General features: G+C 37.7%; 1 protein-coding gene across 2 annotated transcripts; it reads right to left on the bottom strand.

The window, feature by feature from the left end:
* Positions 1–725: 725 nt before the first annotated feature.
* On the bottom strand, positions 726–26,136 carry LOC145908722 (CCR4-NOT transcription complex subunit 1-like). 2 transcript variants are annotated; one of them, XM_082996054.1, is made up of 53 exons: positions 25,980–26,136; positions 25,639–25,746; positions 25,291–25,513; positions 25,076–25,155; positions 24,781–24,898; positions 24,425–24,626; positions 24,094–24,220; positions 23,779–23,874; positions 23,438–23,623; positions 23,156–23,283; positions 22,510–22,636; positions 22,233–22,346; positions 21,929–22,048; positions 21,508–21,688; positions 21,035–21,128; positions 20,628–20,832; positions 19,949–20,393; positions 19,638–19,796; positions 19,287–19,436; positions 18,735–18,862; positions 18,128–18,235; positions 17,963–18,038; positions 17,508–17,689; positions 14,440–14,640; positions 14,186–14,332; positions 13,816–13,995; positions 13,396–13,512; positions 13,021–13,209; positions 12,848–12,964; positions 12,626–12,693; positions 12,149–12,326; positions 11,640–11,834; positions 11,267–11,371; positions 10,833–10,985; positions 10,461–10,565; positions 9,395–9,505; positions 9,161–9,229; positions 8,716–8,883; positions 8,083–8,289; positions 7,396–7,565; positions 6,930–7,029; positions 6,140–6,313; positions 5,775–5,873; positions 5,214–5,366; positions 4,791–4,954; positions 4,428–4,545; positions 4,209–4,310; positions 3,890–4,063; positions 3,329–3,478; positions 2,911–3,091; positions 1,750–1,882; positions 1,383–1,517; positions 726–1,000 (listed from the first exon to the last, which is right to left on the bottom strand). In XM_082996054.1, the coding sequence occupies exons 1-53, from the start codon at positions 26,079–26,081 to the stop codon at positions 886–888; spliced, it is 7,737 nt and encodes a 2,578-aa protein (XP_082852180.1). In that variant the 5' UTR covers positions 26,082–26,136; the 3' UTR covers positions 726–885. The 2 variants fall into 2 exon arrangements, with proteins under 2 accessions (XP_082852180.1, XP_082852187.1); XM_082996061.1 differs by having other exon boundaries at positions 6,140–6,271.
* Positions 26,137–26,222: the final 86 nt, after the last annotated feature.

Below are 26,222 nucleotides of genomic sequence, written 5' to 3'. Positions count from 1 at the left end.
TCTGATTACGATTTTGAAATCAAGGTTCCAAAGCATTTTTTAAGCGCATAAAAAACTTCGCTTGTAAAATTGGAAATATTCCTGTACAATCTTGACAAATATATTTCAAAACCAGCATGACAATTAAATCAAAGAAATTCCGAGGTCATCTGCGATAATCCACTTGGCGACTGTTACACTTATTTGGAAATAACCGTTGCTGGGGCTTGTAACGTATATAAGAACATAATATCCTCATAGGCAGCATTGGTTAAGCGACTGGCCATAGTGGCCAATATCAAGAAGAAAACCTGATCGGGATTCGTGGCCAGGATATCCTGAGTTTAAATCCCAATGTAGTAAAAAAGCAGCAAGGTTTTGTACATCCTCCTGAAAGAATTTGTGATCTACAGGGGGGCATAAACAGTACCTATTCAGCAACCAATTTTGATCAGAATGCGTAAACGAGGAATGAATCATTTATAAAAGCACAAATAACTGTGTCCTTAAAACAATGTTTCTGTAAACAAAGCCTGAAGTTTGAGGTAGCCTATTTTAAAACGCCCAAAACTGTGCGAGACATGCGCAGATTCGCCATAGCCACTGAACTTGTGCTCACTCAACCGTAAAATGACCCCCAATACCTTGTTTTGTCATCTTTTCGCAACATCAGTGTTTATGTTTTGGGTTCACCTTAACGTGCTGTAAGTATTTCATTCCCGACCAACCTGCCACTAACCAAACAATTTATTTTCCCAAAACGATCCCAACAGTTTATTTACAAGCAATGACAGCAGCAGTAGCGATTACGGGAAACTCCCAAAACAGTTGGCAAAAAAACTATAGAAATCAAAACGGCCACAGAAAAAAAATCAGCAAATGCAAAAGGCTCGGTCGCGTGGCAATTTACGAAGATTGAACGGCGGTAACCGGCGTACTTCCGCTTGATGACGCTGGTAGTTCGTTACTCTGCTGGTTAAACTGTTTCCCCATGCAGCTGCGAGCAACCGAGTCAAACAATCTGAAAAAAATTGAGATAGACTCATTGAAAGTACGTTGTTGCAATATAATACACTGGTATTACAACTAGGTTGGACAAAAAGCAATTTGGTAAAAAAAATACGCACGATTGCAGAGTTGATACAATTAGTGCAATATGTGCTATGCTAACACTGCAGTGTTAAGAATGTTTCATTACCCATAAAAGCAACGCAGAACCAACTTTGACAGAAAGGCAACGAAAACATTACTTCCATTGTATTAAGATACATCACATTTGGTTTCTTGACTGTAGATGCAGCACGAGGTTGTAACTAACTTTTATAACACAAAAATTTGATATCCAGCCATAATATGCTGGAAATCCCCCAAAATGGCAGATAGTTAAACAAACTCAGACTTACTTGGAAATTTCGGGAGCACAATGAACGAATTCGTGATTCCAAAACTTGAAGTTCGGATTTTTGATAAGTTCAATAAAAGTGATCAGAAGACCCCACGGGTGCGGGCGATTCACAATCAACCTTTCCAACAACACCCTGACAAAAACGAAGGTAACACAGTTTAGACATTTGTAAAAACAGAAAACTTGAAATTATGATTGAAAAACCGTCGACAAAGAAGATTCTTTGTTTTTTGTTCAGACAAATCAAAGGTTTTCGGAGGATAAATGGTGACTAGGTTTCAACCATAAACTGCTCATTACAAATAGCTTTGTACTACCGGCGCAGAACAACAAATTCGTCTAAAGTTTTTACCCAAATGACTTACCTTGTAATTTGCTCTTGGATGGCCTCCTGGTTGGCTTCAGCAAACAGATATAACAGAGTGCAGCTGAAGTAGTGTGTATGGCTGTTCGGGTAGCGCAGTTGGTTTGCGATGGCGTTTAGGAACAAGTAACGACCTGCAACATAGGTACGTTGGTGATGATGTGTCGAAATACATTTTTTAACAGATGGTAACGGAATAGATGTATGCCAGTGTCATGGCAACCACGTAGGTCGTGTATGCCTATAGTCAAGTGTTTCCCAACCGGTGGTACGCCTGTACCTCTTATTTTTACAGCTTTAGTTCGTGCATCAGAAAAATGTATAGTGCTCACAAACAGGTGGTGTCGTTTGCTGTGAGTTCTTCAGCGTCTGTTGGTACATCAGCAACGTATTGATAAAAGAGGTGCGGTTTGCCAAAAGTGGTCACCGCACCAAATCTTTGTCAGGCATGTCTAACAACATTGTAAAACGCCGTACCGTCGAAATATCGTTTCACATTGACTACCAAGTGATTGCAGTTAGTTTGTGTATAAGCTGCAGACAGATGGCCACTGTTTCGACCTAAAAGGTCTCATCAGTGCAGCTGGTGTGACTATCAGACGACTTTGCTGACCAAACGGCCAAGCAGTGGGTGTTTGCAACTCAACACGACGAACACACGGACGTCGCTTTAACCACATGTTATATTCTTGGTCTGTTGCGCAACAGAAGGCTTACGCGTTTCGAAGATTTTTGTGGTCAACATCAACTGAACCACTCAATTCAAAGAACCGGCTGCACCGGGACGCCGTTTACTCCTATAGGCTTTGGACTTTGAAAGTTAGTAAGTTATTTTAAGCGTGGATACAATTAACAACGTGATTAATAAAAAATCTGTCGCCACGCAACCATGCTGAAAGCTGAGCTTTTGTAGTACTTTTCGGATGTGGAAAGCTGTATTTGCTTCAAGAGGTACGCGACCAAGGTTGGGGAACACTAGCTTAGTTTTAATCACGGGCATTAGATTTCCTTGCGAAATGTGTTTTTTTTTCAGAGATTTGCGACGTGAATTTGCACTTCCTTGATTAAATCACGGCTACCAAACACAAATTCTTGATTCAAAGAATGAATTGAAAAAAAAACAGACAGATAAAACCTGAAACAAAACATCATTACGTCTTACCCTCTGTGTCAAGATCGACGGCGAGATTCTGAAAGATGTCCATGTGCGACGAATGGGTGATGGTACCCATGGAAGGGGTATTACCCTTGTTGTGGATGTACGCGATCGCTTGTGTACCCACGTACATTACGACCGAGTTTATCAGTGGGACATTGTAAGTCGAACCGGCTTCACTGCTCACCTACAATAACACGTGATGACGTCAGTGCTGGGCATTTTTTCCCAAAGATGGATGTAAATTTAAGAAGGCTTTGCTTTGTATGTTTGTAATTGTGAAATGATACAGAGACAGTTTTGAAAAACGCTGTCACAGTGTTAAGACAGTTGTACAGTAAATGCCAGCGAGTGATACTTCGCAAAAGTTAAACATATTTTCGATAAGTGAACGAAGAATATGAATGACGTCACCCATTCTTACCTGCAGGTTTGATCGGAGATCAGAGAGGAATGTGACGGGAGCTCTCGTCTTAAGATAACTGTCCAAATCTTTTTGGAAGCTCGGAGACATAACTGCCACGAAATTCGTGAGAATTCGGGGAGCGACGTTGATTTCTTGAAGCATATCCACCTACAAATGCCAACTTATTAGTCTTTATATTGAAGGCTTTTAAAGATAATTAGTTGTGAAGTAAAATTTTGTAAGACTGTTTTTTTTTAACTTTGCCAGAATCTATCCCTCTACTGAGCATTGTCATTCAACCAACGACACCAATTTATTCCGATGGAATTTAATAATTTAAAACTTTCAGAAATTTCAGATAGAAAGAAGTCTGATTATAATAAACATTGAAAAATCGATTTCGCCTGTACAGGCATCCGCAGTTACTTATTCAAATATGGTTTAAACACTGGATAAGTATAAGGTTGGAAAATTTGATTTATAAATATCCATCAACCAATAATGCTAGGCCAGCAAATCCCCAGTTATTCATGGCAACATTGTTTAAATTAATACCAACGAAACACGGTGTAAACTTGCCTTAAGATTTGGCGTGAATGGGTCTGGAAGTCTCATATTGCGCGGGAAAGCGCTCAAAATCAAGTTTCGAAGCTGAATACAATTAGCCGGTATGACGTCACAGAAGCCGTAGTGATAATCGCAGAGGAACTCAGGAAAGTCGTGAAGAAGAACGAGCAGAAGTCGGAGGGTGCCCTGCAATTAAACGCCACATTGATAACCGAAAATGAATTAAACAAAGTGAACAACAAGGAATTGAAACAAGGCAGCATGACAGTTTGTATTATTCCCCGTGTAGCGATTGTGGCAAAATATGTTTCTCGTGCATGGGAGAATTTACCCGATAGAGAATCTGAATCGACTTGGTCAGCTCGACATTGCGAAGAAACGGAGCAAGAAACTTGAAAAGATCGATTAGAAGTTGTGCGTACATCGGCCAGCCCTGTAAGAGAATCATAAATCATCACAAAATACTATTTGATCGGTCCATTATTATAGATTTAACTAAAAAAACATCTTGCAGGTTATATGGACTTTGAAGCATTGGTTAGGGTCAAACCTTCTGTTGTGGGGTGTGGAGCAACATCCTCGATATGAAAGCCCTGTAGGAAACGACTTCGAGCCAAGCGAATGCGAATCCAGGGGCTTTGCTTGGTCGCAGTATATGATAAGTGTTTCTGCAACAAAAAGAGACTAATTAATATTTTTAGTAACAGGACAAATACTTTACTGTAAAACCGGAAAATAACAGATAGCAGCAAACATAACGTCCTACTGCATCTCTTATTACTTTATAAAATGACAAGACTCGGGACAAAAAAAACAGAACGATTGAATATCTGATATTGGGACAGTTTGGGTGCTTTTTCTATTCTATAAATGAATACATCATCGGTGTGTCGTGTGCTAAAGGGAAACTCACGTGAAAGCTGTGAGAGTCTGGAAGTTGATCGACTCGAGAACATGTTCGGGAGCGTTCAACTCATAGAAGAGCATGATGAATATTCTATGGTAGGGCATCTGGTGGTATTCCGTCTGTCGCGTGTCGTGGTCTTGCAACAAAACCCCAACCACTATACCGAGCACCTATGCAAGTAGACTTGGAATGAGAAGATGAATATCATTAGCTGATGGACTTCGTTTCGTAAGAAACTGCACACTGCGTCCTTTGGCATTGCAGGGGTAAAAATTCAAATAAAACAGACAACAAAATTACAAGGTTTGCAAACAGAAAAAGAAGTAATGGAAATTTTGTTGTGACGTAACAGCATTTGGTGCAGAAACAAGTGCATTTTTAGTAAATCCAAATTAAGGTACAAATTATTTAGAGGACGGTTAAGTTTACCTTATTTAGAAGGTTGATCTTGGTGACGGAATTCACCGCGTCCCCTGAATGTTTCACGAGTAACGTGATCAACCTCACGAACGCATCGAGAGTGTGGAAGCACTTGGCACGTACAAGAGTCGGGTTGAGCAAAGACGGACTCACGTTCGCTTCCTGCAATGACACGATAACAAATTCTAGTTTCCTATTGCCGACGCTTTTCCTGCAGTTTTAATGGTGATATTTCCCTTGTTGAGAGTTCATGGATTTGGAAATAATATTATCTCGCAGTGAAACCTCTCCGTTTACTTATGTTTTTTTCCGTGCTATTCCATACGATCAATTAGGACTTGAATGTACACAAAAGTTGTAAACACATGTACTAAAAACTACTTGTAGTGGGTAAAAATAATACGATTGCTGACAATTTTTAAATGAATTTGTGGAGCGATATAATATGTTGCCATGGAGAGAAATACAATTGAAGTGCGAATAAATCTTTGGTTGCGTGCTACAGTTAATCTGGTTGTGACAGAATGAAGTATATAATGTTTTGCATTAAGCATTGTAATTCAACCTGACCTGGAGTAACCTGTAGGTGAGGTCAACGCACATTTCAGTGCAAAGACGGAAGAATCTTGTGATGAGATCATCCGTCCTTAATATACCTTGCTGGTGCATCTGGATAAAAAATAGGTTAAAATATGCCGGGGAGGTTGGACTCTCCACTTGTACTGTTTAAATTCAAAAACGCATTACAAATACGGAAATGATGCAATATGGATTTCTGTCATCAGTTTCAAACGTTGGCTAGATGAAATGCTGTGTACGCACTTTCAACCAGAAGGTTACAAAATAAAAGAAATCTATATTGGATCATTTTCCCCTCTATAATGTGCTTTTCCATTACAACATTCTACCAAAAATTTTTCCGTGTAAGAACGAACCTGTTGCACAAAAGCAGAAAATCCCCTGGTGGAGTCCCTTCCAGAAGTGGGGCTGTGATAAATATTCACCCATTCCCTCAGTAAATATTCGGTTTTATCGTGTAAACCGGGCGGGTCGTCATATTCCCGAGCCTGTTTTTTCAGATGAGTTACATCAGACTGTCGAGTGTTCGGCTGAGATTATAGCGGCAAAAAAACAAACAATTTGAAAGCAACTCAAATGTTCACGTCACAATACTGCTTAGCGCGCCTTCAATTTAAAATAATTCGAATTAAAGGCAACTTGATTTCGTGCCCACGAATTTTGACTACTTTGACTTTTTCCAAAATGAGCACAGCAGCAAGCCATCAGGGTGGAAAAAATTCTCCCTAGGATGACGAAGTGACGTGACTTCACTATACGAAGAACAAGCAATTGCAGTAGGGATGCACCGAAAGTTGGGTTTGCCGACTTTACTTGGCAGAAACTGAGGCTTTTACAATTATTCCTTTTTTACTGTATGTATCGTTGCTACGCATTGTTTAGCGTGTGTATAGGTCCGAATCATTGTTTAAACTGTACGAAGCATTTACATCAGGTTCGTTTTATTTTTCTATTGTCACCAAAATGATGAAAATAAACTTTGCAGTTGGTACAGCAGTGTTTTATTTTACATTTCATGCACTTGAAGAGATGGATACCAAAATTATCTACGCTTTATTCGGCCGAATCAAATCAGCAACTTTTGCCGAATATTCGGTTTCGGCCGAATAAAAAATGTCGTTTCGGTGCATCACTAAATTCGAGTACCTGTGAAATGCCGGAGTGCATCATATACGTGGGGCCTCCGGGCGCCTTTTCCAACATTGTGTCAAAGTTGGAGCGAACCATCTCCATCAATTGGTTCAACCTAAAGAATAGGTTGCAAAAAAAAGTAGATATTGAATTGGATATAAACAGCCAGACAAGGCGTTGTGATTGTGAACGTCTGCTTATTTCTCCAATATTTAGCGTTGAATTTCAAACCGAAAGCTTGTGTTCGGTTGGCAATGCAGTTGTGTTTTACACATTTCACAAATTTTAAGAGTAGGAAAAAAAAATAGGAATATAAATATTGAGAAACAATATGTTTGGTACATTAAGTCACTAATTGTGATATTAATATGACTCTTTTGCTTCTATGGCCACTAAGTGTTTGTTTGGTTCTGCAAATAAGTAAAGGCTACAACAGCAAACAATAAATATTACAAGGGTTAATGATTTGACTAAACCTCACCCTTCAGGTGCGGCACCGCGAGAGATTGAGCTGATTTTGTTCAGGGTTTCGATCGTATTGAAGAGATCGGTTTCAGTTACGGGGGATCCCTGCTTTTCATCAACAAGGAATAATCGAACCAACCTCATGGCGAACACGACAGCCATGTAGTTCATACCTCCTTCCATTGCCTGTGAAAACAGCGACGATAAATTGGAGCTTTGACATCGGTAAGAATGACATTACTGTTTTTTTCTTCAAAAGTCAATATCTCCAAAACAATTACTAAAGTTGTATAGACTTCAGACTGACACGGGGTATTGAAGAAATTGAATTAGGAATGGAAGTTACGTTCGCACTTTCCCCACATTACAAATGTTAATGCATAATGCTGATCACTTTTTTTAGTGCAAAGTGCTATGGGTATATGTTATGTCATTCTATTTGCCAATTGCTTGCAGCATAGAGTGGCTAACTGGCCACACAAATCAGAACAAATTTTTCGAGACTTTCATGATGTTTTTTTTTTGGTTTGGAGTTGTATAGTAATCTCGTACTCGGCGAAAAACTTGGTTGGGTATATTTTGATTTTAATTTTGTCCTGCAGAATCTAACAATGCCCCCTAGCAGGAAAAGTCAACATCTCCACTTTCAAACACAAATCGTATCGACCGACAGACACGTATGGATCCTGAGGATACGTGTTACCTGCGCAAGATGCTGGTCGTATTGTTGCAGATTCACAAGGTGAGATCGAATGAGAACTTCCACAGCTTCCACGTTGTATTTGTATTCGTCTCTGTGGTTGGTGAGACACTGGGTCACTTGCTTGTTCGTCCACTGCGAACCGTAAGCTCGCTGATCCTGCAGAGCCTTTAGCGCCACGATGTGACAATCTCTGTACCTCGCCAACGCCTGTTGGAAATATGCACGTGAGTGGATATTCGGAAGTTTTAAACGAAAAAAAACACGTACTTTCTCAAGTAAATGATTTCATGAAAAGACTTGCGTAATTTTGACAACAGTAATTAATTTGAAGGGGAAAAATTCGAATGAAAGAAGTTTTTGGCGTAGTTACGCAGTTATAATCAGTTTGGAATAGGTTTCAAAATTTTCACTCGTTACATGTGGAATTCGAACCAACGCCCAAACACCACAAAATAACACAAAAAACACGCTCGACTATTTTGCTTAATGTTTTTATGTAAATCACCATCGCCGCACTGATAAAACCTGTTAGGTCGAAACAATGGTCCTGTCCGCCGCTCACCAATAACATCCAAAAATTAGGTTCTAAAATTTAAAAATAACAAAAGCACATTATATTTGTCATAATACTACCTCTTGGTCGGTGCTGGCATGGCTTGGAGCGTCCAGTAATCCCTCGACGGCTTTCTGCAGTAAAGCGAGGGCAGTGACGATTTCGCGCGAGTTTCGAGCGACCATCAGTGCCTCGTGCAAGGTTTGTAGCTGCAGGAAGGGAGTGCTTGAAGTGGCGATCCCGATCATCTGTAAAGTACATCGGACGATTGCAAACACGATCCATATTAAAATATTTGACACTGGACTAGTAAAATCAAGTGTCATATTCAAAGTTATTAGCTACTAGTATTTTGCACCTAAGTGTTAAAATAAGAACGAAACTCAACGCAAAACTAATGTTTCAAAACTGTGACTACAACAAACATGGTCATACGTACGTAAGGTATTGTTTATTTTACCTTTTAGAGATCCACACAAAATTTATGGAAAGATTTAAAAATACAAACTGCCATACGACACCAACCTGCATGTGTTGTTCAATTTCCGCGATACAGCGATCGTAAACTTGAGTCATCTCATCAACCGCCCACGGCTGTACAAGAAGGAAACTGTTTCATTATGCGAATTATTTTTCCTTATTCCATATAAACATTATTTTCAATTTTGTTTTTGTCTGAAAAATTTCAAACCAGATCAACAATTTTCTACGTAGGAACCAAATTGAACCCCCAAGGATTTTTGACCTCTTTCCACTTACAGGCATAGGTTTGGTGAGAATTCCGGAAGGTTGTGAGGTTGCTAGGAATCCGGGTATACAACGGGCAAATTCGTCGTAGACAGCGGTCTGCTTCTGCGTTACACCACCGACCTGCAACAAGACAAAAAACGCGTTCACGAATTTCACCCAATCACATGAACATGTATAAACATAAATGCATGCATGCATGTGTTTACTGTGTTGCCGTAGACCAGTGGCGGATCTAGGGGGGTGTTTTGGTGTCAGAAAACCCCCTCAGCATTTTGGCACATTGTCTATGGGGTGTGAAAGTGCGGTTAATTTCCCGCTACGAAGGAACGAACACTACGGTCAAGTGTTCGTCTCCGCTGTTTCTTTGTTTCTCGGTCGCGCGCGCTTCATTCACGCGGCGATGACTGCTTATGAAACAATCGTTTGTTGTGCCGTTGGTTAATAACCCGTCAGCAATATCGTTTTCAAAAGCGCGACCTTATAAGTTGTTCATTTCTGCTACAATTTCTATACAGAAGCCGCACTCTGCAAGAGTTATAATTGTTTGACAAAATTGCACCAAAATATGGTAGCTAAACGAGTATTTTGTATTTCGTCTGTTTTTTTTATATATTTCGCAAATTATCTACTGCTAAAACATCGATGTGTATTTGGTGGTGCAAGACCACGTCCTAGACCATTACAGATTTGTTTTTTCTCGTCGAGGATACAGATACCAAGTGTTCCGTAACAATGCAGTGCAAGCGCGATGCGGTTTTTAGGAAAAGGTTAAAAACTTTCTGGTTTTCACCGAGATTTTGACAAAAAATTACAGACGCAAGTTTTCGATGAAAATTAGTAAAAAGCTTATCGAAATTGCACACTCAATATTTGTTCGGTAAAAGCTCACAGAAAAGCACGGTACTCGCTTTAGCACTACTTTTGCAAGGTTCTTCAGATTTGTTTGCGACGACGATAATCTTAACATGTATTTCATTTTAGCAGAAATACAACCAAAAAAATGATGACAACGAAGGCAACTTTACACAAAATAAACTTCTCACACTAAGTTATCATTGTGTTGGGTTGATGTTACCTTAAGTCGAATTTGTTCGGGCATTCTTTCCGCTTGGTAAGTGAGGACTCCAGTGTCGCAATATCTCTTTCCTTCCTGTCTCGCGTGCTTCCGGTATTCGTATTCCTGTGCATTGATGATAACAGAGTTAAAAACGTGCAGATTTTGATATTTTTACATGAATTTCATTTAGAGCAGAAATATTTTTTTACGTTTTTACGTCAAAAATTGTTTTTAGGTAAATGTTGTCGTGTATTATTTAGAGAAAACAAAAACTTAACAAACTTTGTACACCGTAAATCCTTAAAAATTAGGCGAAAGTTAAGGTACGAGGTGTCAATAGTCCATTTAAGAAGAATTCTCCCGTATATTTTACCATTTTTCCCAACGTACCATTGCGAGTCGCTTGTCCATGTCGTTTATAGCTTGCTCCACGGCGGTTTTCTGAACGAAGCAACAAGCGAGTTCGACGTTGTCGTTGGCGATCACAGTGACAGCTTGGTCGATCATTTCCTTCTGCTGGGGTCCGTTCACAGGTTGTTGCATCTGAAAAAGTAATGGCTTCAGAATAAAACGAAACAAGCGCTAATCAAACAAATAAGGACACTTGTTTAAAGGCTGATATAAATTAAAACATGGTTACCTCCATATTGTGCTAAAGATTGAAATTTTAAAAATCGGTAGCAACTACCAAAAATATGTTTATTGCTATTAAATATGTTTAAAATACACAATTTATTGACACTTGTGCCATGCAGAAAAAATAACACAAAAAACTGATTGATTTTGGGGCGGAAAAAAACTTGACACACAAGAATTTAGCCTACCCTGGTTAGTTGCTGCACGAAGTTTTGCTTGAGGTGATTGCAGATTCCCTGTAGTATCTGCTCCCTACATGTGATGAGTGCCATGCCAGCTGTAAGGTTACGAACCTAAAAAGTGGTTAAAGTTGAAATTTAGATTGATGGCAATATTTTTGTCTTTTTTGTCTGTTTGATGGAGAAAGATGCAGAAACGTTGCACATGCTGTAACCAGAACTGTTTTTAGAGACATTTCACAGGCATGTAAATATATATCCCAGACTAACATATAACATCATACACTAACATAAGTCCATATCTATGGCAGTTTGCCACCCATTAAAAAATCGGTATGAGGTAATAGTTGTAGTTTTTGCCCAACTTTTAAACATATGTTACCATGTGATAGGCGGCCGTCCTCATTCGATATTCCTCAGGATCAAGAGCGAAATCTTTTTTCACAATTTGTTCGCATGTGGTCAGTGCTATCTTGATCGCTCTATCCTTGGCCGGTTGAGTGATTTCTGACACAGCGCGTTCCACTGCGGTTCGTACACAAGTCTTTAAGTGTGGTTGCGCTTGTAACAACGGCAGCTGTAGAAAGAAATTACGCGGTTCATTGTTAAACAAATATTTTTTTCATTTGGAGATACCCAGCTTATGGAATTATAATGCAGTTAACAAACTTGGGGTATATAGAGTTATTGCTTATTTCGACAGTTGGAGTATGTATTTCCTTGTTAAAAACAAACCACAAAGCCTAATTTTTCACTGCTGTGGCCAAAGGACTATTAAAACCACATTTTTTAGCATATAGTTTACAAAATATAAACTAAAAAAAAATATTTTTTAAATGATATTATATATATGCTGGCAAAATTTGTTACAGACAGCCTTTCCAACAATACCTCCATCTTAATAGTGAGGTGTGATTGCAAAGTTGACACAGAATAAATGTTGATGTCGTGGTACGAGAATCTTGGAGTCATGGTTGGCATCATCTGTGGTGACTGGGTTTGGGTTCTTGGGGGTGGGACAGTCGATGGAGGGTAAGCACCCAACCCCATCGCACTTGGGGTGCTTGAACTGTGTGAACACAGAGTCACTTTAATGTCATCTGTTATAGCTTTATTTTTTGGATTTGTTTTCATAGCAGTATTTTTGCTGGGAATTTATTTCTTTGTCCAGGAACACCACAAAAGAACATCAAAAAATAAATAATCCACTGCTAGTGCTATCCACACATTCTTAAATATTTAAGCTTTATTGACGATAGCCCATGTGCCAGATTAAAATTAATTACAGTGGTGGTTGTGTTGGCATACAACATATCTATTGAATAGTTGTCACAGTGAAAATATTAGAATAACTGATAATTATGTTACCTTATTATTGGCTGCTCGGATGGAGTATTCGCTTTAACAGGAAGAATTATTTCCTTTTTGCTTGACAACTAAGGACAAAACTTACAATTTATACCCAAATAATTTTGCAACTCTAATTTATAATTAACATGGGGTTCTTCTGGTAAAGAATTCTGCTAAAATACCTGTCAGCTTTAGTCACAAAAATGACTTAATTTCAAGTAAGCAGACTTTTATATTCACCTGGCATTCAATTTTAAGTTTGACATCAGGGTCTCGAAGGTAGTACGAAGGTTTAATGTCGTTGATATCAATCAGAAGATTTTTGCACAAAACCTCAACTTCAAACTTTAAATTGAGCTGCAGAAGGAGAAATAATTTAGTAAATATTCAAAATTTTTTTATATTTTTTATACTTTTAAATCTTGTTCCATGTGCAGCTCGACAAGAGCGCTCATTATGGCATCTGTCCATGGGTTCGGAGGTTTAAACACTTTGCTCTTGCCCACCGATTCCAGAACTTTTGCTACAAAGGGGACAACGTACAACAGTTCCTGTGCACCTTTACTGTATGCCTCGTACAACAGGGATTTCAACTCGATGTCCTGCAAATCATAGGGAATCAGATGCATTATTGGCTTCCTGTAAGGGCCATAAGTAGTTAAATTTGTTTTAAGAAATGGTTCGATGCAGTGATAATGATGCAAAATACTTTTACTGTCGTAGTAACTCTTTGTAGTAATTATGATTAATAATGATTTGGTTTGTAAAACAAATGAATGGTAACATACCTCAAACAGAATGGGTTTGTTTTTAGCGAGGGTGATGATTCCAAGAAAATGGCCCAAGTTTTTAAGCAAAGATCGATCAGAAAAGTTTGCTATTGTCTTGTCTGATTTCAGTAAAACCTGGAAGAAATATGTTTGCAAGGAGTGATAATTGGGATCATACAAAACATTAAAGCAGCAAAAATATACAATAAAAGTCTCAACAGCATCCACTTTTTAAAAACCAAAAATTTAAAAATGACTTTTAGTTTATTGTGTTATACCTAATAATGAGATTAGTTTTATCATTTTAAATATTTTAGAGTAATTCATGGAATTCAAGTATATTATTTATAACTTTAAACTCACAAATAAATACATCATCATATGTGGACAACGAATCAATGTAACATTTCTTTCATCAACAAAGAAACAACAACTTACAGTAATATTTCTATAGACTTCCTCTTGAACGAGTTTACTCAGCTGTTGAATTTTTAGGCAGTCGAGGAAGTTTGAATAAAGAAGATGGAAGTTGGGTTCAATACTGACTCGTTTCATAACCAGATATTGCGACAACCAAGGAGTGTGTTCGCCCTTGATTGCATCCTTCATCTCTTCCGACTAAATAAAAAAAAAAGAGTATCATTAAGTTGGAATCAACAGTGATTTATCCATTCAATAACACACTAAGCCTTAACAAGACAACACCCCAGATAATACAATGCACAAACTAATGCAAAGCTTAAAAAACGTGGTAGCAATGGAAATTTAGCTTTTTATTGGAAATGTTTTCTGTGACTTCTCAATGTACCTTTGGTTGCATGTTGGAGACAGATAAGTTGTTGAAGATGAAGGCAATCTTATCCTGGATGGCTTCGGGAGGTTCTGGAATCTTTTCTTCAGGAACTTGAGCTCCTAGCAGTGTGTCAATGTTTGTTGCCTTGGCAATTGATGGTTGCTAAGTGAACAAAAATTATTAAAAACACTTTCCAATAACAAACATACAGAAAAGTACCAGTGACTCCTCTTAACATTTTTTTCCCCTCTTAACAATGGTATAGTTACCTGTATTTCTTTACCAACAGCACCACCAAGTGGCAGCTTGGGGCCTTCAGGTTGTTGCAGAGGAACACCTTGGTTTCCAGTATCCAGGGTCTGTTGTCTGGCATTCTGCTGTTGTTGAGCAAGAGCGATGCTTCCAGGTGTGGTCACGCTTGACTGCATCTTTACTATAGGTTCTTCGTTGCGTTTTCCACAATCCACAAACTGCATGTTATAAACCGCGCACTGATTATTTAAGCTTGCGACATTTTGAAACGCCAGTGTCGAAACGTGGGTATAGATATCAGCAGAACTCCATGACATAATATACAATAGGAGCGTATAGTAGTTTAGCCGCTGCCAAGTTACAGTCTCGAGTGCAACCTGCTTAATTACAACCTCAGCAATTGTACCCTTGGCCTCAACAACAATTTGACTATACTCTCTTAAGTTACATACAGCAGAAACGCAATATCCACCGATTGTTACGTCACCATCGCCACATTACGTCAGAGTTATGTCGCAATGTTGCGTAACTCAGGTTCTCAATCGTTCTGCGTGAAACGTAGATCCACGTGTCGTTACATAAACACTATTACGATTCACATTCCTTGATGTGTGGAGGTCAAATTGTAAATGCCTTTTACCTTATGCTGTAGTAATAAAATAAGACTGTTCGATCAATATTTCGCAAAGGATTGTTTGGAAAATCATTTCGACATGATATCAGTTGCGAAACTAACAAAAAAATTTTGCATGGTCAAGCGTGGTTCGAAACGGACTAGTATGGGCTTAGTATCGGTCTGAATCGCTACACTGCAATATTCCTACTTAAATCCGCAAGAGAACTTGATGTTTTATCGAGTGTAGGATATATAATAGGCAAAGTTGGGCCAATAATATGAATTGTGTAAGCTGCAAACAGATGGCCACTGTTTGACCGTTTGGTCAGCAAAGTCGTCTTATAGTCACACCAGCTGCACTGATGAGACCTTATAAGTCCAAACAGTGGTCATCTGTCTGCAGCTTACACAGTAGGATATATACATTATTAAGTTTAGTGAGTTATATACAGTAACACAGTGTATTACAAAATTTATAAATTAAACGATCCTGTTTGTATAAATTAGGGATGCACCGAAAGTTCGGTTTGCCGAATTTATTCGGCCGAAACTAAGGTTTTTATAATTATTCGGTTTCGGCCGAATTTTGCAAAATATTTTTTTTACTGCATCCAACTCTAATACGCAAAGTTTAGAATCATTGTTCAAACTGCACGAATGTGTTCGTTTTATTTGTTTATTGTCCCCGAAATAATTAAAATCAACTTTCAGCATTTGGCACAGCAGTCGAGGTTATTCTTTCAGTGCCAATAAAAGGCCGTATGGTAGGATTAGATCCGATCCAGCACACGATTTGTTTAAATTTTTCCATTCAAAGAGATTGATACCAAAATTAGTTTCGGTTTATTTAACCGAATTGATTCGGCAACTTTTGCCGAATATTCGGTTTCGGCCGAGTAAAAAAAATGCTGTTTCGGTACATCACTAGTATAAATAGGTTCATCTGACAACACTGCTCTTCCGCCTAAACAGTTTTGTATTTTCCTGACAAAAGGTCAGCCAATTAACCCTTTAAGCTCAGACGTTTGCTAACTGATAGCAGATGAATTTGACAGCACTTCTAAAAAAAAAATTTTTGTTTGTTTCTTTATGTGTTCAACTGGTAGTGTATGTCAGCAAGTTGATGAAAAAGAAGGCATAACATCAATATATATTGATAATTAAATAGACAAGCCTTCTGCAAGTGCATATAAAGCTTTTCCATGAAATAACAGAGACAATGCATAAAAAAGACAAGGAAAAAATCAGCTGTATGAAATTGAAGCTACCCCATTTACTGGATGACGCCCACAGCCACGCCCACAACTGTTTGATTCTTGAACAAATTGCATGAATATATGAATTGCATATTTGCATGAATTCCATATATATATGATGCTTTGATACCAAATTATGCATCAGGGATGTTGCAGAGGTGACTGTAACATCACCAAATCACCATCATTGAACTTTTTGTGGATATGTTTTGGATATACCCTTCGAAAACCATTGGTTATTGTTATGCAGAGGAAAGAATTACTCAATGTTGGTTTATGTATTTGGCCATGCTTTAGAGATTATCACATTAGTCAATAATGTTTGGTTTCAATTGTGTTCAACGTAAATACAAAGCAAAACAAATTGTTATCTCCATATTTGCATGTAAATATATAGTCATTGTGATGTCATAGGATGCTAAAAAACACACCAATAGAAAGGTGAGACCTTCCTCTACAATTCTTATGCAGATCATTACCAGGTACAACTTACAGATAAAAAGTTATTAGGCAAGGTATGCAATGATACCAAAAATTTTTTGGCTAATTTTTCCATACATCTGGATTTGCATGTAAATATATAGTCATTGTGACGTCATACAGCAAAAAAAACACACCATCGGAGAGGTCAGACCTTCCTCCACAATTCTTACGAAGATCATTTCTAGTTACAACGTACAGATAATAAGTTATTAGACAAAGTATGCAGTGACATCACTAAAAATTTTCTGCTTATTTTTCCAAAAATTTGGTTTCAAACAATGACAATTTACCAAAAAAGTTCAAATACAAAGGTACAACTTTGTTATGTTTATGTGAAACTACAGCCCTTGCGCCTTCCGTTGGTAAAAACCTCAAGTCGTTACGCGCACTACAGCGTGAGATATGCCCGAAAAAAAAAAGGCGCTCTGCTGTCTGGCCAAAGCCAATACATTGGCTTGGTGGGGCTTAAAGGGTTAATGGCTTGGGGATCTCAGTTTCATCTCACAAATAAGCTTTGCCATAAATATTGCTTATCTAAAAACGCGCCTCTTCATCCACATAGCACAACTGGAAGCATCACCAAGGTAATATTAAAAATATCGCAATACAAGTAATATTAGTGATTACAGTAACTGGGCTTTTCATGGCAGTGCTATAGTTATATATGTAATATTCTTGGATCAGACCTGTCCTTTTTACAGCAGTATTGAAATTATTAGTATTCACTTACCTCAACCAAATGCGGAGGAAACTCCTTGAAGTGAGCGATACCAGCGATGTGCAAGCAATACTGTGGATATTCCTTGAGTTTTGTCTTAAACCGGTCCAGGGCAGCGATGCCAAAGTAATACATCTTGCTGTTCAGGTTTTTCTTTAATGCCTCCAGAACATATCGGAGAGCAATTCCCAAACCTTTAAAAACATAATTGTTGGATCCAAATCAGCCAAAGCTGGACTAAGATGATAAGATAATGTATTTCATTCTGGTAGTTTTGACACCCCTTGTTCGACAGAATATATGACACTGTACAAGTGCCTTTTTGTTTCTAAAAATCAGTACATCTTGCAACTAATATCGCCTTTCTTTAAAATTGTAATGAATTCAAGCGACTTTTGACATTACCTCACAGAAAAGTTGTTTGAGTGCATGTTTAAAAAAAGGAACATTCAACATGCTATAATTACCCAAGTAGGTGACAAGGCACTTTTCAACTATTCCACCAAAGAGACAAGCAGTGATGTGGAGTTCCTTGTCAGGGTACTACAGAAATAACAATATTAATGTTAAAATAAGCTTCAACCTTCTGACACGATTGAAGTACTACTTCCTAAAAGGTTGCAAGTATTAACCTGTGGGAAAAATCGATATTCCTCGAACAGGTTTCTCATCATACAGTTAAAAACTTCCTTTTCCTTCTTGTTACTTGATTCTTTAAACTTTTGCAGAAGATCAAGAATCTGAAATGCAAATTTCCAACAATTTCATACTCTAATTGTTAAAGTTTAAGAAACCTCAATTTCAAATTTTTTATTATACTAGTCAAAAACTTACAAAACCACATTTAAATCAGGGGGTGTGCAACCAGTGGCCTGTGAACTAAAATTTTGTGAACAATGGAAGGCTGCCAAATAAAGGTTAGTAGAATTCCCTTAGCAATATGAACTTTTTTTTAAAGTATCAAATCCAAAAGTGGCCCATGGTCTAATCCAGTTGTGTGTATTTGGCCCAACTGTGCTAGAGCTTGAGCAGCCCTGGTTTATAGAGCATCCAGCCATGCAAAGTGTGTACATAAAATCCACAATTATTTTAACAATCCTAAGTTGAATAATTGAAATTATTTTAAGGCCATAGAATGTGATATGTGATAATACTTCTATTAAGGCCATAGAAATTCTGTTGTTCCGAAAATAAAAATATGAATGATATTAGAATGAAAGGCAAGCAACACATTCTTACATCATCAACAGACAGGGTTGGGTGTGGAGGTTGGTTGTAGATTTGTTGGAAATATCCGTTGGCTTCATCTTCAATTTCTTTACTAAACTGTTGGTTCATCTCGGGCCATACTTGGGAAAGATCGGTCACTGTTAACAGAAAGTCAGTAAAGTTTGTTAAAACGTTAAATTCTTTTGACAAAATAATAAATAAAAAACATGTATATACATTATGCAATCAAATTCAACTAATTACAGAAATACATTGCGTGACTAAGGACACTATTCTGCAAACATATTTTGGCTTATATAGAGTATAGCTATACCAGGAAGCCACACACATTTTTTTTGCTTACTTAACTTTCTGAAGAATTTCAAATATTACTATGATGAAGTGAAACATGTTTACTACAACTAGAAGCGTTGACAGAAAGTTGTTAGAGTAATATTTGAAATTGAAATTTCACTTGTGTCATGCGAAAGAAGTGTTGCTGGTTAGGTGGATTTCATAAAGTTGAAACATTTTTGTTGCGTTTCTGTACAATTGCACAATATGAATGATAACATGTCTCACTTAAAGGTTTGTTAGATTTTACTGATGCTTGTTGGAAAGCTTGCTGAGCAGCTGGACCAAGCGATGCCATTCCAGGTTTCTTTTGACCGAACATATCCAGGGCAGAATTTCCACCAAGTCCAGCTCCTAGACCACCCAGGCCACCTGCGCCTATGCAAGAAGTGGGTAATGTTCAAGCAACAGTAAGTGTCAGCACATTTAGTTAACTCCATGAGCGGGTCCTATTTTTATATTATGAAGGTGATAACGGAATAGTTCAGAATTTAACATTATTCATAAGGAAATAAATAAAACATTGCGACACACATAAAAGAAAATTTGATGAACAGAATTTTTACAAAATTCTTATACCTGGATTTGGTTTTTGTTGCGAAAAGGAATCACTCATTTTGTTTCTGAAGATATCAGACTTCTGACTTGCAAATGGATCAAATTTGTTTGGTGAAAATGAATCGTTTCCACCCATTCCACCAACATTACCCAAGTTCGACAAAAGTTGATTCGGAAAACCTAACAAGAAGTTACACAATTAGTTTTTAGAATATACGGTTTTGCCAGTCAACTAATGATTAGGCTTAATAAAAAGTAATGGCAGTGTCCTGTATTTCTCAATGCATATTGGACAAGCTGTACCATCTGCAATGTATAATGCAAGTATTCACCTCCGAGACCAAACTGCGATGATCCAAATCCAGTCGATGAAGAAACAGGTCCTCCAGATAATCCCAAATTATTAGAAGACCCACTGTTTGTTAATGGTGGGCCCAAACCTTGTCCGATACTGGACCCGAATCCAGAACCTCCACCCATAAATTGCCCCCCGGTGGACCCCCCAACTGGCCCCACACTGCCAACAGTATTGGAAACAAGACCACTACCTAACCCAACATCACCCAAACCAGAGCTGGGGGGCAAAATACCAGACCCAGCAGGACTGGACATGTTAGTTGGGGTTGGGTTATTTGGCCCAATAACAGAACCCAGTCTGCCATTACTGGGACCAGAGTTGCCAAAGTCAGTAATGGGCCCAAATCCGGGCAGGGGTTGAGTGTTGGAGCCAGGTGCTTTGTTACTGGGAAAGGAGTTGCCAACTGGGACCGGATCCATCTAAAATACAAAGCAAAACAAGGTTTTTTTCATGTAGAGTTTGTTTGAATCACACACATGTTTTTTATTAACCAACAAACTTTAGGTCTTGCTTGATTTATACAAAAAAAAAATGATCTGTAGCTAACGTTTAATTCCAAATTACAATACATATTTGAACAAAAAGAAAAATACTGTTTTGTTGAGTTTGTTTAAAAATTTTTAGACTTCTTGAGAAAAGATATAAACCCCTACCGATTTTGGAAGCATGTTTTCGACTTTGGGATTCGCTGGTGGCAAAACCGGTGATGGATTCATTCCTTGCTGAGGGGGCTGGGAAGCATTGGGTTGTCGGGGTTTAGTCATAACCCCGGGTGGTGGTTGACGAGCTTTGTTGAGCAAATTACTGCATGTTGTCACCATTGTTCGAATCACTTCAGTAAGTTCTAGAGACGTGGTTCTAAAAATTCACATTAAAAACATTATCATGCAGTCAAATTTTTTTTTTTTTAGTATGATTTGTTGGGTGTTACAAATACAACTAAATGTTAGGAACACTCTTATAATTCTGACAATTAGTTGTTTCTATAATACATTGATACATTACATACAACCACACCACATAAAATTCTACTGTCATCTATTAACATAGTTAGTCATACCCAGGGTACATCTGGACATGATTTTGCAGACACATGAGCATTGTTGTCAGAGTTTCTGGTGGCAATGTTGACATTTCCTCCTTAAAGTTGTGAACTTTGAAACAAAAATACAACTTAAAAGTGTCACTTTATCAAGAAAATATAAAAATCATCAAACATTTTACAGATAAACAGACTAAATTGCTACTCAAGCATGTATAGTTTCATATTTAAATCACTTTGTATAAGTTTGCAGTGTATTTTTTTGCTTTTGCTTTTTTTTTGAAAACAACCAGAGCTGGTCCTTTACGGCTCTCTAAATTTAGCTCTTCCACTAAAATGATTGAAAATCAATGGCTTAGGCTGAAACAGACAATCTGGTGATATAAATTTCCTGTGGTTGTGACCAAGTACAAATTCATTAATTATTCATTTCAAGGAAATGCCATTGTTGGTTCGTACTAAACGCTAAATGCAACTCAACTCCTACTTACCAAGTATAGCAGGACATCTGCGTTTGAGAAAACTGACACAAGCCTGAATAAAATCATCTCTATGTTCCCGCAGTTTATCTGTCAGCCATTTGTCCAGCTTGAGATATTCTCTTCGTGAAGCCAAGGCAGCAAGATCAATAACGAACGCAAATGGTTTGCTGTTGAGAAGGACTTGGAGAGCCTGCAGTAAAGTATAAGACTTGCAGGTTATATTTGAGGCTTGCCAATACCTCAAAATATAACAAAATTTTTTGTTGTGAGAGCCGTTTTTTCTGGTCAGTTTAACAAAAAACAATGCTAATTTGGATAAATGGGGATTGATAAAGAGTATGTGTTTGCCCTTTCTAAGCAAACAGCGTGAATTTTTTAATGTAAGCATTTCCACAATAGTTCCATCAAAATTAAAAAAAATTGTTTTCACCTTCAGATCTTGTGCCACGTCCAGTAACCTTGACAACTTCTGCTGATCGTACTGATCACCTCGGAGAGACCACTCCGACATGCTAAGCATTACCAACTGCCGTGGCACCGGAGACTGTGTCTAAACAGAGAAACTATACGTACAAAAGAATAGCAAAATAACAAGAGAAAGGAAACGTGTTTGACCACAACCAAAATACAGGATATTTAAAAATACCATGTTTACAAACAGCCCTTTATCTTTGCATTGCAATATTTTTATACACAGAAATATGGAAGGCAACACATGATGGGAATTAGATTACCTGTGCATTCCAAACACAACTAAGTACAGGAGCAGAGTTGGGATGACTTCCCAGGAAGACTGGAAGAAGAGTCAACATCAACTCATGCCGCAACATCTGCCATCCTGGACCAGACTGCAAAGCAAAGGATTTGATAATTTGCCCCAAAAATACATTTTTACAACATCGAAGCTTTTGCTTTTCAAAACTATGTTACAACTCTTCAAAATCATGTACATTTTATTCGGGTTAGTTTGTGATTTTTGCATACAAATTCTTGCTGTCAATGCTGGCATACCTGGAGCAGTGACAAAGTAAGTAGATCAGGGCAGTTTTTGAATGGATGCTGAAACAGATTTTTCACTTCATCAAACAAACGTAGTTCAGAAAGATTTATGAGTGTTTCAACAAGATCCAGCGATTTCCTGTAACGGCACAAATTTTATCTAAACATTCTTTTATCTTTTATTTAATTATACTACGGGCAGACTTATATTCTACAAGGTTGCAAAATGGAGTCAGACAGTATGAATACGTAGTAAATCATTTACACAAGTGCATCTGCAAATAACTGTCATCACGCCCCAAATTATGGTAGATGCTAAAGAACCGTCAACAGAATGAGTCGAGATATGCAATTCACATTAAGGTCTATGTAACATAGAAATCTATGGGAATGTAATAATAATTTAAAGAATTACCATTTAAAGTAGTGTTTTAATTTCAATTGATTACCAAAAATAACAGTTGTTTGCCTTGCTCACACCTGACCATTAACATTCACATAGATTTCTATGTTACATAGACTTAAATGTGAATCGCATATCTCGACTCATTCTGGTGACGGTTCTTTAGCATCTACCCCAAATTATTACAGAAAGCAATATCAAAACATTAGCAAAATTTCAACAACACCAAAAGCAAACATTGCAATATATTTGTACCATGTGATTACATCTCTGTTCTCCTCATCAATTGGTTGCTTCAGGGCATCAATGTTCGCAAGGCGAGTCGCATGATCGGCAATGCAGAAAATATTGGAATTTAACAAACTGTATTGTATCCATGAAAGCTGTGAACAAAGAAATAACAGAATTGTTTCTTTACAGTATTTGTTAATTCTTCTGCATTCCATTGTTGATTTGTGTTCACTGACTTCGTGTATATTGCATTGCTACACAAGCTGTCACAACATCTAAAATCTTCTACCAATGCAAATTTCTTACCTGTCCTCTAGCATTAATCCAAGTGTGAAAGAGAAGGTCCACAGGGAAATGTTCAAACTGTTGGTCGCCTTGAGTTCTGAGCTGCTCCAAGGCTCGTACGAGCAATCGAAAGCCAGCAACATCTCGTACGACGAAGTCTGGGTGGTCCAACTCTGCAAACACCTCACGAGGGGACAACGATGGGTTCTGCAAATCAACCATTTTATGTTATACTGGAAAAATCATTTTGTAAACAAGTTGATGGATTACTGACAAAAAGTTTTACTGGCATTTCACACCCACGTAACATAGTACTTTTCGGCAAAAGTTGGTTGCACTTTCACTGAATGTAATGGTCTCACCATTTCTTTAGCAACTTGGATGAAAACCGATACATTCCACAGGTTTGGAGTTTCTTCTGATTTTTCCTTGTTGTCCGCCCAACCACCAGACAACGACTAAACAACCAATTTGAAGTCATGAAAAAGCAACTTTGCTGTATTTGTTAGGGTCAGACAGTATGAATACACCAAAATATCATATTGCACTAGTGCATCGGCATAATACATGTCATCACACCCTAGAAAAAGCCATGGGAGTGCACACAATTACCTGACAAACAACAAATAGAGTTTTTTTTCATCACAGGACTTTTCTATAAACTGAAAGTTACTTACTTGTAGGAGAGGAACGCTATCAATTGAATCAGTGGTGCGCGACATCATGGACAAAACTCTGGCCACTTGTGCAGCATTGATCGTGGGAAACTTGTAAACATGCAATGTTTTTCGACATTCCTCAACACTGGAACCAACACATTTAAATGTATTTTGTTAAATTAAAGTCTTATATTACATAACATCCTAAAATCTGATATGCTTGGTTGTTTGTTAGGGTCAGACAGTATGAATACACTAAAAATCATATCGCACAAATGCGTCGGCATGTACATGTAATCATCCCCCAATGAAAAGATAAAAGTGTTATAATCTGCCCTTATAATCATACCTGGTACACGCAGTGTATCCCACATCTTGCAAAACATCAGCTAAGGAAACCCCCATTCCAGGTCCCTTCTGACCTCCATTTGACCCTGAAGAGAGCATTGTTGTGATTGAAGAATCTCCAAGCAGTCTTTCCATATGAGTATCCTCTTGGTCTTTATAAAGCAGTGGCAGCAAAACCACTGGACACCGATCGACAGGAAAATCTGTTGAAATACACAAGGATGCATGTAACTACTATAAACAACAAATGGCTGATACAATGCACATGGTCATAATTAAAGTTAAACATAGCAATAATCAGATTTAAAGCATGTCAGTACAAAAGTTCTTTAACAAACTTATCACTAAATAACAAACCTTTCCTGAGATAACTAAGGAAAGTTTGTCTTTGTTCAGTTTCAATAAGTGGACTTTCTGTGATGCTTAGCAACAGCAGATGAAGAATTTCAACTGGGGAGTCTTGCAAACCAGCGTCCTACAATACCAAACACCAAAGTTAATGAAAAAATATATGTACAGAAATTAGAAAAGTATTTTTTGCAAAAAAAACTAGATGTAAATATTTCTTTGCAAAATTATTTGCCAATGTAGCACATTAATTGTTTGGCAAAAATGGTCACCATATTAAACAAACACAATCAGCATATCTTACTTCAGATGTTTTGCGTCCGTTGAAGTTTTCAATGTGAAATTGGACAAGTTCCGGTAATTTGTTGTCAACAAAGTCTGTCGCTGTAAAAACAAACAAACACACCCAAACTTAACTGATATGTTATTGTGCAATTGTTTTCAGCTCGCTGTTGGTAAAGATTTTGTGTTGGTAACATAAAAGTTTAAAATTGTTCAAGAAACTTTTAATAACACAACCTTGTTTTATAATGGCAGGTACAGCAGAATGTTTCAAAGCAATGGCAACTGCCAGTTCCTGAACTTTGCTGAATCTTAAGATTCTGCTGATATTCTGGATTAATACAGCAGAAGGAGTCAAAGACTTTTGATGTGACAGTGGACTCTCGATGGCGTTACAGATTGTTGTAATAAAACTCGGTCGTGTGATCAGAGAAGATAATTCTTGGACAAGTAGTTGAATCTACAAAATTCAACAGTCCTGCTGAGTGATTGGCTAACTCCAAAAAGTATTTTTGTTGATTTGATAATGAATAGTATATTTTTGAAGAAATTCTAGGCATAAGGTTTCAGGCTAGTCAACTATACCTGATAATGATCCTTGTTAGTTGATTTACCATCACCCCCAAAGTAGATTGAAGAGAAGAGACAACGAACAAGATGCCGCTCTGCTTCAGTTCCGTTTCTATCAACCAACTGTAAAGAAAACAAGTTAAAGCTAATGTATATTTACATGCATACCTTTAAATGTCAACCTCAGAAAATCATTAAAATAATCATGATGGTAAACTTTTCCCAAAACCATTTAAAACTTACAAAAAACGTAATATAAATCAACATTACAGCAAGCAGCATAATAATAAAAAATTTACCACCGATTAAACAATTTAGCATGAAATGAACATCGTTCTACTAGGCACATAGCATACATTGCTAAGCTCTGATGAAGTTTGCTTGTAGTTCTTCTTGGTCAAATTAGCCACAAGGTAGCTTATTTGAGACAAGGCCAACGAGAGTGAATCAAGATTCATTGCTGCCGCACGGCAACATATCCTTAAGCCAGGCTTTAAACCTTAAATTCTCATAAACCTTTGAAACAATTGTAAAAGCAATGAACTTCAGTTTATTTGAAGCGTTTAAGTCAGCAATCAGGTAAGTGCACGATTTACAAA

The sequence above is a fragment of the Ascidia mentula genome, chromosome 1, assembly GCF_947561715.1.
Source record: "Ascidia mentula chromosome 1, kaAscMent1.1, whole genome shotgun sequence".
Classification (NCBI taxonomy): domain Eukaryota; kingdom Metazoa; phylum Chordata; class Ascidiacea; order Phlebobranchia; family Ascidiidae; genus Ascidia; species Ascidia mentula.
This window is presented reverse-complemented; position numbering and strand designations above follow the sequence as displayed.

Bases quoted from the DNA above. Each gene is read 5' to 3' on its own strand.
- LOC145908722 (XM_082996054.1), bottom strand. From the start codon at position 26,081: ATGAATCTTGATTCACTCTCGTTGGCCTTGTCTCAAATAAGCTACCTT. The intron at 25,156-25,290 runs GTTGTGTTATTA...TTGTTTTTACAG, and splicing joins ACCTGCCATTATAAAACAAG to CGACAGACTTTGTTGACAAC. The intron at 24,221-24,424 runs GTATGATTATAA...TGTTGGTTCCAG, and splicing joins GGATACACTGCGTGTACCAG to TGTTGAGGAATGTCGAAAAA.